At 62.9% G+C, this 12,876-nt stretch overlaps 1 protein-coding gene across 1 annotated transcript; it reads left to right on the top strand.

The window, feature by feature from the left end:
* The first annotated feature begins 148 nt into the window (after positions 1-148).
* SIK1 (salt inducible kinase 1) lies at positions 149-10,569 on the top strand. Its single transcript, XM_059392443.1, has 13 exons — positions 149-344; positions 708-824; positions 3,171-3,234; positions 3,409-3,570; positions 3,717-3,841; positions 3,944-4,067; positions 4,534-4,736; positions 5,005-5,154; positions 5,578-5,700; positions 5,825-6,041; positions 6,667-6,942; positions 7,467-7,701; positions 8,194-10,569. The coding sequence occupies exons 1-13, from the start codon at positions 189-191 to the stop codon at positions 8,552-8,554; spliced, it is 2,313 nt and encodes a 770-aa protein (XP_059248426.1). The 5' UTR covers positions 149-188; the 3' UTR covers positions 8,555-10,569.
* The last annotated feature ends 2,307 nt before the right edge of the window (positions 10,570-12,876 follow it).

Here is a 12,876-nt window from a genome sequence, read left to right as displayed (position 1 = left end):
CCGGGCGCAGCGGCCCCGGGCGGCGGGGCGGGCGCGGGAGCGGGTGCGCGCCCGGCGGGGTGAGGAGGTTGGGTCGGAGCAGCGCGCGGGGGCGGCGGGGCGCGGGGGCAGCGGGGCGCGGGGCCGGGCGGGTCGGGGCGGCCGGCGCTGAGCGCGCTCCCGGCGGCCCGCAGGTGCGGCGCGGAGCCATGGTGATCATGTCCGAGCTGAGCGCGGCCCCCGCCGGCCCCGGCCAGGGCCAGCAGAAGCCCCTCCGCGTGGGCTTCTACGACGTGGAGCGGACGCTGGGCAAGGGCAACTTCGCGGTGGTGAAGCTGGCCCGCCATCGAGTCACCAAGACCCAGGTGCGTGCGGCGGCCCCGCCGGGGCTCCCCCCAGGGGTGCGGGGCGGGGGAGCCCTGTCCACCGCGGGCCGGCCCCGCGCTGACGGTTCTCGGTCCGGGGAAGAGAAAACGCTGCATGTCGCGATCCCGAGCAGTCCGTGCGGCTCTCGGGGCCGGCGGAGCGGGGGAGCGCCCCGACGTGGCGCACCGTCTGCCCGCGGACTGGCTTAGGTTCCGCTGACCGTCACTGCTTATTTTTCCCTCCAACTTTTTGTGATGTTTTGGGGCTGTAAAGTGTTTTAGAAATGAAGCTGTAGAAAACAGTGTGTAAGCAAAACGTGTGTTTTTTAAACAGACTATCTTTTTCTTTTTTTTAAACCATAGGTTGCAATAAAAATAATTGATAAGACCCGATTAGATTCCAGCAACCTGGAGAAGATCTACCGTGAGGTTCAGATCATGAAGCTTCTGAATCACCCTCACATCATAAAGCTGTACCAGGTAAGGGCTCAAGTTCGCCTTTTCCTGTGGGTCCCCGCAAGGGTGGTGTTCTCCGCAAGAAGCCTGCAGTTTCCGGATTTTGCCCCTCTTTGGGTCTTTGTGGCAGTCAGGGAGGGGAGGGGTGTGTGTACGGGAAACTGGTTCTTGTGAGGTCTTCAGATGTATTTTCAATTATTTTTCTGGCTTTTGGATCATAATGGGAAGTTTGCTTCATCGAAATGTTACTTAGTGTTGGCATTCGTTCCCGTTTTAGATGCGTAGAGCTCAGATGTTACTATGAAAACAGACCGCTCGATCTGTGTACTGCCGCAAGTCAAGTGTTTCGTGGAGAAGGACAGATTTTAGGGAAACGAGACGCTGTCTGCTTTTGCAGATAATTGTTAACGTTGAAAACCGGCTGCTCTTACTACTTCTTGTAAATTTACCTTTGCAAAGGCAGCAGTGACCATCCGTCTTCCCCTTTAAACTCTCCCACCACAAAAGGAGAGAGGGAAATGCTTTTGCCCTGGCGAAACAGGGAACTTGCTATCGAATCCACGTTGGGAACACACCTCACCCTGGCCGCCCATTGGTGTGTTTTCTGACTTGATGTTTGTTATCGTGTTGAAACGAAGAAATTATGTCTTTGGGATCTAAGCGTTGATTTAATTAGGACAGCAAAGCGAAGCTGCCTTGGAGTCAGCTGCCGGCTTGTGCAAACGAGGGGCCGTCGGCTTGCAGAAGAAGTTCTGTGCAGATGCTCAATGTTCCATCCAGCTGGGCTGGGCGTCAGGTCCTCTCGGTGATTCTCGTGAAGGCCTGTGACTCTGAGATGAATGTGGCACGGGGTGCGCGTGTGCCCATGCAGTTGGCAAGGCTGGGTGTACAGTGTGGTAGGAGAGGGAATTAGAATAGAAAATTACCCCACGGAAGCCGCGTCATTGGGCTTGTGTTCCCCGAAATGACCGTTTACTCAGAGTCATTAAGAGCAGGGCGCCCGTCACTGTCCACGCTGGCCTGGGCTTTGTTTCTGTGTCATCTCCAAGTCGTGCTGCTCTGATAAGAAGTTTCCTCATGGTCCCTGATGTCAGTGCCTGAGAAATGTGCCTGGCCTGTTTCCGCAGGAGGGGGATGAGCCCTGTTTTTGACTTTGCCGGAGGGATGAGCCAGGCCACACCTTCCTGGGCTTCCTGTCCCCCGGCCAGCCCAGTGTGTGGAGCAGCCCGGTTAGAGGGCGCACGGCCCGCGTCCCTGGAGTTCACCGTCCTTTCCGGGGGTGTGGGGGGTGTTTGGTGGCTGAGCGGCTCGGAGGGCAGCGGCTCCCGTGGGACGGCCGCGCCTGTCCTTCCTCGAGGTCTGACACCGGTGTGATTCTCCTCCGGCTGTGCCAGGCCCGCAACCGTGGGGAGACACTTCCCTCTTGCCTTGAGCATTTCTAAACCTCAGAACATGTTCAGTCTTCGTTCTTTCTCTTGTCTCTTGAATTGAGGGAGGGATAAACCGCGGGCTTCTCACTCGCGATGGCTACACACACCGAGGGCTGGGACGGTTACAACTTCCTGGCCGGCACCGCCTCCCCTTTCTTGTTAGATTTACGGCTGAAAGCAGTTGTCTTTAAAGCATCTTTTTTAAGAAACAACTATATTTTGAGCTTTAAAAAAGCCTGCTTCTGTAAGAATGTGTTGTCTCTGTGTGTGTCTCTCTCCGAAATATTTTAAAATAGAGGGACACACGTTGCTTCTTCTTACCGTGCCACAGATTTAAATTCTACCTTGTTTCTGAAAGCCTCTTAAACATTGGTTTTCAGAGTGAGATCGAGTTCTTGGATCAGTATGTGAATCTGGCGGGTGTATTTGACCTTGGCTGTTGCTGTTCCCACGGCCCGAGTGGGTCTCGTACAAAGAGCGGTCTGTTTCTCACCTGGCAGCACCTCCGGTCAGCCCCTAAGTTACCAAGTCAGTGAGGCAGGTGGGAAGCGGGTATCGGCGTCCGGGTGAGCTCAGCGGCTGCGGGCCAGGCTCCGGGCGGAAAGCCACAGCGGTTCTCTCCCGGCGTCCTGGTGTCCAGGGCCGAGGCCTCGGGGCGGCGAGGCAGCGGGGCCGGCGCTGTGATACGGGCGGGTTCTGGCGCAGCCGGCTAGGCGGGCTGGTGCAGAATTCCACTCCCATGTTTTAAATTCTTGTTTTGCGTAGGAACCCCTGTCTCTGTTCCTTTAACGCAGAAGTGTGTGTTTTCTCTTTCTTCTTAAACATACTGGATGCACTCGTCCTGGGAAGGTTAACAAGTGACACGGGTCCCAGTGGTCCGTTTACTCCACGGGTCTGTTCCCTTTCCGTGGGGTTAAACGTTAGGTCTTTGTGTTTCTAGGTTATGGAAACAAAGGATATGCTTTATATCGTCACCGAGTTCGCAAAGAATGGAGAAATGTTCGGTAAGCCACGCCTCTTTTGGTCTCTGGTGGAAACAGACCTGGGAACTTGGCCCCAGCCGCCCCTGCAGCCTCTGGGGCTGCCCCTCCCGAGCTCCTGCGGCGCTCTTTCGCCGCGCCCCAGAGGGCGGCCGGCTTCGGGGTGTCGCGCTCTAGCTTTGGGCTGTCACTCCTCAGATTATTTGACTTCCAACGGGCACCTCAGCGAGAATGAAGCGCGCAAGAAGTTCTGGCAGATTCTGTCGGCCGTGGAGTACTGCCACAGCCACCACATCGTGCACCGGGACCTCAAGACGGAGAACCTGCTGCTGGACGGCAGCATGGACATCAAGCTGGCAGGCAAGGGAGCCCAGGCCCGGCCGCCTCGTGGGGGCGGGGAGGGGTGCCCACCGCCCAGGGCCCCCGGGCCGCTCGCACACACAGCTGCAGAACCCGGGCCCTGATGTGTCTACCGTGACTTCACCGCCCGTGTTCTTGTTCCTCAGATTTCGGGTTCGGGAATTTCTACAAGTCGGGAGAACCCCTGTCCACGTGGTGTGGGAGCCCCCCGTACGCGGCCCCAGAGGTCTTCGAGGGGAAGGAGTACGAAGGCCCCCAGCTGGACATCTGGGTAGGAGCCCGCGTGTGCGGCGTGCGGGGCCCCCGGGGCTCTTGGGAATGGCTATGGAGCCCGGGGCGCGGGCGCTGACGGGCAGCCTGTGATCCTTCGCAGAGCCTGGGTGTCGTGCTCTACGTCCTGGTCTGCGGCTCGCTCCCCTTCGACGGGCCCAACCTGCCGGCTCTGCGCCAGCGGGTCCTGGAGGGCCGCTTCCGCATCCCCTTCTTCATGTCTCAAGGTAGGCGCCGCCGCCAGCCTGCTGCGGGGCTTCTCGGGCCCCCCGGGAAGAGAGTTTTGGAGAGGGAGGAGGAACTGTTCGCCCGAATTGCCGCCTGACTGGGCCAGAGTGTGCCGTCAGGTGTACGGGTCAGCCCCGGGTCCCTGCGTCGGGTGTACAGGTCGGCTGCGTGGGAGAGACCCAGCCCACTGGGCGTTTTCCCGTGCCCTACTTATGGGGATGTGGGTGCCTGGGCTCTGCTGGTGTCGGGTCCCCCGCCGGCCCCAGCACTGGGGATGCTGGCCCAGTCACTGGAATTTAAGTCTTCCTCTGTCTGGCCGGCGAGCAGACCACGTCCCTGGCCATGTGCCCTCAGGAAGGGACTCTGGTCCCCAGAAGGGCTGCGGTGGGTACCGGGTGAGAGGTGGTGGGTACATGCCCGCAGGTGGCTCCTGCCCCGGGCTCAGCGGGTCCCCTTCGCCCCCAGACTGCGAGACCCTGATCCGCCGCATGCTGGTGGTGGACCCCGCCAAGCGCATCACCATCGCCCAGATCCGCCAGCACCGCTGGATGCAGGCCGAGCCCTCCGTGCCGCGGCCCCCCTGCCCGGCCTTCCCCACGCTCGGCTACGACGAGCAGGTGCTGGGCGTGATGCACAGCCTCGGCATCGACCGGCAGCGCACCGTGGAGGTGAGCACCCAGCCCGCCCCGGCCCCACGGGTGCCCCGACGGGGACGCACTCCCTGCGAGAAGCGGGCGCTCGCCCATCGAGTTAAAACAGGAACCTGGGCTAATTTAAGGGCCAGCTGTCTGCTCCTCTAGAGGACCTTCTGGGCCACCCAAGAATAACCCTGGGAGCAGTGTCCAGGGCCCCAGCCCCGCTCCCCAGCCCCGCCCTGCCCCCCCCCCCACCCCGAGTCCTGACGCCCGCTCCGACCCCGCTCCTCTCCGCCCCCAGTCCCTGCGGAACAGCAGTTACAACCACTTCGCTGCGATTTATTATCTCCTTCTGGAGCGGCTGAAGGACCACCGGCCCACCCCGCCCGCGGCCCGGCCCAGCCCCGCCCGGCCACAAAGGCCCAGGAGCTCGGACCTCAGCAGCTGTGAGGTGGGGGACCCGGCCCCTTCGCGGGCTTTGCCCTGGATGGTGCGCCCTGCCCCTGCCAGAAATCCCTTGCCTGGACGGGCCCGGGAGCCAGACGCTGAGCGCACTGGCCCCCGGGCCACATCTCCGGCCAGTTAGGCGTGGGTGTGGGGGGTGGGTTCCTGTGTGGCCACCTCTGCTGAGGGTCAGGCACCGCCCCACGGCCACTTTTTCCTTAACCGTCCCCGATCTGGCCTGTCCCCACCTCCCGGTCACCCCGTGCAGCGTGGCCCCGGAGAGGAGGGTGCCTGTGTCCTAAGCCCGGTCAGCGAGTGACTGATGTCTGTGAGGCCCACAGCAGAGCTGGTGGGGTCTTCCTCGTGACACTGCTGGTGACGGTCCCCAGAGCCGCCTGCCTGATGGTGTCTGTCCTCTGCCTGCCCACAGGTGCTTCAGGAAGGCCTCTCGGGCGACTCTTTCCAATCCTCCCTGCTGTGCCCACAGCCCCAGGCCTTGGGGCAGTCTGTCTTGCAGGCCGACACGGACTGTGACCCCCTCAGCTCCCTCCAGGTGTGTGACCTTCACCGGGCAGCCGTCGGGGAAGGGGTTCTCCCAGCCGTAGCGACGCCCCCCCCCCCCCCCGCCAGGCCCCACGGAGCCCTGGCGTTACTGGTCTGTGTCTGTCCTCTCGCAGCCCTGGCTTTTCCCCCTGGACGCCAACTGCAACGGAGTGTTCCGGCATCGCTCCGTCTCCCCCAGCGGCCTGCTGGACACGCCCGTCGGAGAGGAAGTCAGGCAAGGCCCAGGCCTGGAGGAGGAGCGGGAGGCCCAGAAGCCCCTGTCCGGCGGCACGGGCCGCAGGCATACGCTGGCCGAGGTCTCCACCTGCTTCTCCCCGTGCGCCCCTCCGTGTAAGTGTCCCCGCGGGCCAGGGACACGGTCCTGGAGTGCGGCCTGGGTGGTGGGTTGACGGTTGAGGCTCTGACCCACCAATGTGAAGTGAACGTTTCTTGTTGGTTTCTGATGACACACGTCCAGATTGGTCACTTGTTTGACCGCCTCTGCCCCCCCTGGGCCATGCAGATGATGCCACAAGACTGCACGTGGCCCTCTGGTGGCAGGACTGTGGGGTTTAGCTGCCCCTGGGGGCTGGGAGGGCAGGTCCTCCTGGATGGAGGGTGACCTCATGGGAACCGCCCCACCCCGAGTCAGCTGCAGGGGCCACTGCTCACTTGTGGTGGCCGGCCATTGTCACGGCTCCCAAACTCCGATAGCCTCTGGCCGTTGTGGGCCCCTCTAGCACGGCTGAGGGTAGACATGTGGCGGCAGGTATGGCTGCCCGCCCCGTCCCCAGGCTGCATGGGCACCCACAGGCCTGGGAGAGGCTGCGCCAGGCACGGAGAAGGTGTCCCTGCCTGTTCCTCTCCCAGAGCCATGGCCACTTGTGATTTCCAGTGAGAATGGTTGGATCCCGGGGGTCTGCTTCTGGCCTCGGGAGCCTCAGGGCCCCCTCAAGAGTGCATGCTCCTTCCTCAGGTATAGTCATCTCGTCCTCCGCCGCGAGCCCGTCGGAAGGCACCAGCTCCGACAGCTGCCTGACCTCAGTGGGTGACGGCCTGGCGGGGCTCAGTGGACGCCTGGACGCGCAGGGGCTGGTGGGCCCCTGTTCCCCTCTCAGACTGGTCTCCCCGCTCCTGGGGGCCCAGTCTGCCACCCCAGTGCTGCAGGCTCAGGGAGCCCCAGGAGGGGTCACGCTGCTCCCCATCAGCTTTCAGGAAGGCCGGAGGGCGTCGGACACCTCGCTCACTCAAGGTGACTTCTGCTTTTGTGCACACTTCCCCTTCCCAGTAGATGCTCTGTGGCCATGAAGGGCACTGCTTTGTCCTGGGGCAGAAGTCATGTCCCCAGCATTTCCCTGGGCCCGGCCCAGTGGCAGAGCTCCCAGATTCTAGATGTCCTGCTCTTCAGGGACAAGCTCCCCCAGTCTTCTGGTGGCTGGTCTGAAAAGCGCAGTAGACACGTCGATGCCCAGTCCCTCCTAGTTTGGAGAGGGTGGCTCCCACGGGGTCCCTCCCTTGTCCCAAGGCTGTGCTCCTGCCCTCCTTCCCCAGAGGCTCATCTGCCCCAGACTTGTACCTGTGCCCCAGGAGGGGCTGTAGCGAGAAGCAGCCAGGTAACCAGAGGGTACCCGTAATCGTGGCAGGAAGGCAGGCCATCCATCTGTCCCTTCACATTTGTGCTGGGTCCCTCCCTCTGCCTCCCCGCGGTCTGCAAACCCCTCGCCGGCCTTGGGGAGGAGACCCGCTGACCATCCTGGTCGTCCGCCCTCCCCCCAGGGCTGAAAGCCTTCCGGCAGCAGCTGAGGAAGAACGGGAGGACCAAAGGGCTCCTGGGCCTGAACAAGATCAAGGGGCTGGCTCGCCAGGTGTGCCTGCCCTCCTGCTCCAGCCGTGCCTCCAGGGGCGGCCTGAGCGCCTTCCAGCTGCCTGCGCAGAGCCCGGGCCTGCACGGCAGCGGGGCCAGCAACCGGGAGAGCCGGAGCCTGCTGGAAGAGGTCCTGCACCAGCAGAGGTATGCGCACTTGACGCCCGTCACGGTCCCCGCGGGAGCACTCCCGGGCAGCCGGGTCTCTTGTGTGACCCTATCTCTCGAGCTGGTCCCCTTGTCCGTGCAATCCGATGAGCGCACCGCCCCCAGCCTGGGGAGGGCTGCGAGGTCGGGCCTTGTTCTCTGCAGAGGGTGGCGGAGGTGGGGAGCCGTCAGGTACCCTCACTGTGAGGCCCGCCTGTAAGCTGGGGGATGGGGGGGCCGTGACTAAGAATGTCACGTCTGGTTGGCATCTCAGCTGCTGTGAAAGCCAGACGCAGAATGGAAATGTCAGGAATTGCTCAGGGGATTAGTCACGCACAGCGCGGTGCATGGGGAGCAGCTCCAGCCGGAGGCGCGGCGGCGGGGAGCCCCGGGAGCGCGTGCGCCCGGCTGGGCGGCAGGACTTGCTGTTCAGCTCAGCGGACAGGGCGGCCGTGACCCGGTCCCTCTCCCCACCCCCTCGTGCCCCTCCAGGTTGCTCCAGCTGCAGCACCACCTGGCAGGCCCGCCCAGCTGCCCGCCGGCCCCCCAGCTGCCCCCGGCCCCGCTGGTCCTCGCCCCGTGCGACGGCGCCCTCCTCGTGTCGGGACTCCAGAAAGAGCTGGGGCTGGGGCCCGGCCCGCTGCTGCCGGCCCACCTCCTGCAAGCTGGGGGCTCCCCGGTGGCCTCGGCAGCCCAGCTCCTGGACACCCACCTGCACATCAGCCGCGCCCCGGCCCCCCATCCCGCGGCCACGCTGCCCCCTGGCTTTGTGGCAACGGGACTGCCGCAGGCGGACTGTGAGATGGAGGACCTGACCGCGGGCCCGCGGGGCACGTTCGTTCTGGTGCAGTGAGGGCCCCGCGTTCGCTCGGGCCGCCGGCCCTTCGAAGCAATAATTTCGGAGTATGTGAAGACGGTTCCGGACTCAAAGCCAATACGTTTCTAGAAGCGAAACAAGCAATACGTTTGGTGTTTTGGCTTTTTTGTTGGTATTTTTTGTTTGTTTTATTTTATTTTATTTTTTTTTGCACTGAGCAAATGTAACTCTGAGTAGGACCTGGAAACTTTCTGAAGAAAAATAATAACTGAGGGGTGTGTTGGGGTGGGCAGATGGGAAGCGGGCGGCGGCGCGCGAGGGACAGGGCTAGGCCGGACGGGCCGGGCCACTGCGGGCGGCCGGGGGCGGCGGGAGGGGCGGCGAGGGTGGCGGGGCCGCGGAGGGAGCCGCGCGTTCATCGTGTGTGTGCCTGTGTGTGCTTAGTACCTTTTCTTTTTAGTTAACAATCCTCTACTTCCCGACACATTTACACTTCAGAGCGAGAACTGTGAACTTTCTGCGTTAGGCGTCCGTTTCTGCAAAGCTCTGCTGGCCAGCCCAGGAGAAAGTAATCGACCAATTCCTGGAGTTCCCTACCCTGAAATCAGAGCCCCGAGGACGGTTTGTTCCCGATTTTAGATGAGAACTTTCATCAACTGCTCGAGCGTCGGGTTTCCAGGATTCTTCAGAGGAGCCCCAGGAAGAGCCTGGAAGTGGGTGGGTGACTGGGAGGCTGGGGCTCCAGCCCGGGACCCGCGGCCTCGAACCCCCCGCGTGCCTTGGAGGGGCCCGGAGAGGTTTCTTCCTGCTGCCCGTCTTATTTCCGCTGCTAACTAAGTTTTTATGCATTTCATTATCAGGGTCCAAAAAGAACAACCGGCTGGGGGTGGGGCGTGCGACATGGCAGGGGTGCGGCGGGCGGACGGAGCAGGGCTGGCGGGCACGGGTCCCGGCTGGCCGCCCCGCCTGCCCACGGCCGGCCGGCGATCCGGGGTCCCCCGCCTTCTGCAGGCCCCACGCTGGGCGGGCTCCCGTTCAAGAGCGCGGCGGGAGAGGTCGGATCTGTGTTGTTCGAGCTTCGTTCCTTTTTTAGAGCAGACGTTGTACATGTATGTAAATGGGAAACAGATAGACACTACTTATTTTTTATATTTTTTACTACACCTTTGTGTTCCTGGTTTAAGTCCTCTCGGGTAACGTTACAGAGCGCGAGCCCCGGGTCTGCGTGGAGGAGGGAGGCGAGGCGCGTCCCCCCTGCCGGTGAACCCGGGCGGCGGCTCCGTCCCGCGGCAGCCGCCGCCTCACCCCCCTGCGCCCCTCCGCCCCCGATCCTTTCCCGACCCAGGTGCCTTCAGCTCACTTTGGCTCTTACGACCTACAGTATTAACAGGGAAAGGTGGGCATTTGTAGAAGCCAAAGACTGCCCGGGCTCCCGGTGGCAGAGAGGCCGCGGGCCGCGCGCCCGGCTCCGTGTGTCGGCCCTGCTCGCTGCTGCCGGTCCCCCCGCACCCCCGCCACCACCTCTGCTACTGGCCTGTGGCTGTCGCCAGCCTCGGGGAAGGGACCGTCCTCGTGCCTGGCCACCGAGAAATCACCAAAGCCTCCTGCTGCTCGCAGACGGGGGCAGGGGGCCGGAAGGTGTCGGCGCAGCCCGGCCCAGGCCTCCGGGGTCCGCAGAGGCCGCTCGGCTGACTCCCCCGCGAAGGCGGCCCCTCGTTCACTCCTCGCTGTTCTAACGCCACAGATCAAAGGCCTCAGAACCGTGACAAGCACTTTACTTCCTCGGAAATTTCCTTTCTTGCTGTGAGTCGTGTGTCCCTGCGTCTTGTGTGTAGGCGTGTGCGACGTGTGCTCCGTAGTTCCCCACACGCGTGGGGCAGGCTGGGCGCCTGGTTCTAGGCACTACGTGATCTGAGATGTACATAGTCTGTTTTTTTACTGTAACTGGTTTAATTATTTTATTTCTTATGTTAACATGAGAAATGTATGCCAAATGATTAGCGGGTGTATGTTTTTTAATTTAATATTTAAATAAAATATTTGGGCGAAAACCCTCAGCCTCTCCCTGTGCGTCGTCGGTGTGGGAAGGCCCACACTGGGGTTCGCGTCCTAAAGGGGGGGGCACGGTGCCAGCTCCCGCATCAGCCCGGCCTTGAGCAGCCTGCGGCCCCCTGGCCTGCCTGGTGGCGGCCACCACCTCCCCTCCCTGGAGGTGGGGACCCGCCCGCCACTGAGCCTCAGGTCCGGGCGCAGGAGGAGCGGCCCTGGGCTCAGCGCTCCTGGGCCTTACGGGTTGTCTCTGCCTTCCCAGGGCAGCCGGGGGCAGGCTCTGCTCACCTAGTTCTTCCCCCTCCCCCGACCCCATTCACGCCTCCCTCCTAACCCCAGAATTGCTCCGCGGATCCACCGGCAACTCAAGGATTTGGAAGACTCTCATGGCCTATTGCTCCACCTCTTAAATCGGCTCCACCGAGTCCGAGCCCTACGTGGACAGGGCTGCTGCGTGAACCAAGGATCCCCTTCATTTTGATTCCCTGGCGCATATTTTTTGGGTAAAAAGTTCTTCGATCTTTTTACGCCCGTTGGGACAGTCATTGTCCAAAAACTGTGGAATGGCCCCTGGACCCCGTGCGTGGCTAGAGGGAGGGACGTGCTGCCGGGAAAGCCGCAGTCACCGCCGCTGGCACCTCCGTGACAGACGGAGCAGTCTCCGTGTCACACACTGGTGGGCACAGACGGCGGGCCCTGGAAGCAGAGACTCCCAGCAGAACCCCGCACCCCTGGGTTCACACTGTGACTCTAGCCAAGAGGGGGACGCGGCCACAGGCCTGCTAGCACGTGCTCGGGCAGGAATGAGGCCCGAGGAGTAGCGCTGGGCCATGAGAGGGAAGGAACTCTGCCTCCTGCTGACATGGGGACGGACCTTGAGGACATGACACCGAGCACAGCAAACCAGGCAGAGAAAGACCCATCCCCTGTGACCCGCTGACGTGGCTGTCCAGAGCCGTCGGATCCATGGAGACTGAAGGGGGATGCTGGGTGCCAGGGGCTGCGGCAGGGGAGCAGGGGGTTAGTGCTGCATGGGGACAGAGGTCAGTGCGGGGCCGATGGAAAGTTCTGGAGACAGTGGTGAGGGACAACACAAGTGGACTTAAGGCCACAGAACCGGACACCAACACGGCTGAGAGGTGCCTTTCATGTCACGTGTGGCTCTAGGTTCTCTTGGGGAGAGGCCCGGCTTGCAGAGTAGCGTCCCACGGCGGAACCGTGACGAGAGGACGCGGCAGGACAGCAGGCTGGGACCCACAGGGAACCCAGAAAATGTCTGGGTCTACGGCCAGCCCGGGGACCGCAGCACGCGGGATCACACCTCGGCTGGTGCCCGCCTGGGAACAGTGACCACATCCTGCTCTGGGCGGAGACTCTGGACGCTGGGAGTCAGCAGGGCCTCAAGGTGGGGGGTGGGGGGCTGCAGCCCCGTGTCTGTCCCCAGCCAGGCTGCTGGATGCCGGCCGAGTGGCTTGGGCCGCAGAGGAGTCTACTGCGTGCTGACCTGGCGTGGGGCCGTGGCCCCCCAGGGAGCGAGAAGTGTCCATGGACCGGCTGTTCAAGGCTTAGCCACTTGTCTCCAACTGTGGACTTGGGAGCTTTCTCCCTTCGCCGGGTGTGTCCTCGTCCAGCCACAGGCTCAAGTGTAACCTGGGGTTCATGGGTCCCACTGGGTCACGGATCAAAGACCGCGATCAGCACGGGGTGGGCGCCCCCGCAGAGAAATGCACCCCCAGAACAGAGCAGCTCTGCCGGCAGGTGACTGGCACACAGCACCATGCACCCTTCCCATGGGTGTGGCTCATGGAGCTTGGACAGCACACCGCGGGCACGGCTGTCCCCAACACCAGCGCGCCTTCTCCCAGAAAGCCCCCAGGGTCCTCGGGGACCCTTCTTCTTCACCCGGCCTGTTCCCTGTCACTGTGGGTTAGTCGTGCGTTTTCTGGGGTTTCATACCGACAGACTGTGCCTCGCCTGCCCCCCATGTGCCCGGCTTCTTCCTCTTGCGTGGTTGCTTGGTGGCTGGTCCCGGGGCGGTGCCTCCCTGTGCTGGCCCCTCCCTGCCACCGAGCGCTGCTCCCGGTGTGGAGATGCCCGTCTGGGCCGTGCACCTGCCGACAGCTGTGGGGTCGTCATCGGTGTGGGCTCTTCCCAGTGCGGCTGCTGGGAGGGTCTGCGCCCGTATCTGCGTGGACGTGGCCTGTTCAGCCTGGGTGGGGAGAGGTGGACACCCAAGGGCTGCATCATGGACCATGATCGCCGCTCACTCTAGTAGACGTTGCCGAGCCCAAGCCACCGAGGGGCTGCGG

Source organism: Mustela nigripes, chromosome 2, assembly GCF_022355385.1.
Source record: "Mustela nigripes isolate SB6536 chromosome 2, MUSNIG.SB6536, whole genome shotgun sequence".
NCBI classification, from domain to species: Eukaryota; Metazoa; Chordata; class Mammalia; order Carnivora; family Mustelidae; genus Mustela; species Mustela nigripes.
The sequence above is the reverse complement of the archived record's forward strand: the minus strand, read 5'-3'. Positions and strand labels throughout refer to the sequence as shown.

Coding starts and splice junctions, on each gene's coding strand:
- SIK1 (XM_059392443.1), top strand. CDS start 189: ATGGTGATCATGTCCGAGCTGAGCGCGGCCCCCGCCGGCCCCGGCCAG. Junction 345..707: donor ATCGAGTCACCAAGACCCAG/GTGCGTGCGGCG, acceptor TTTAAACCATAG/GTTGCAATAAAAATAATTGA. Junction 6,042..6,666: donor CTCCCCGTGCGCCCCTCCGT/GTAAGTGTCCCC, acceptor CTCCTTCCTCAG/GTATAGTCATCTCGTCCTCC.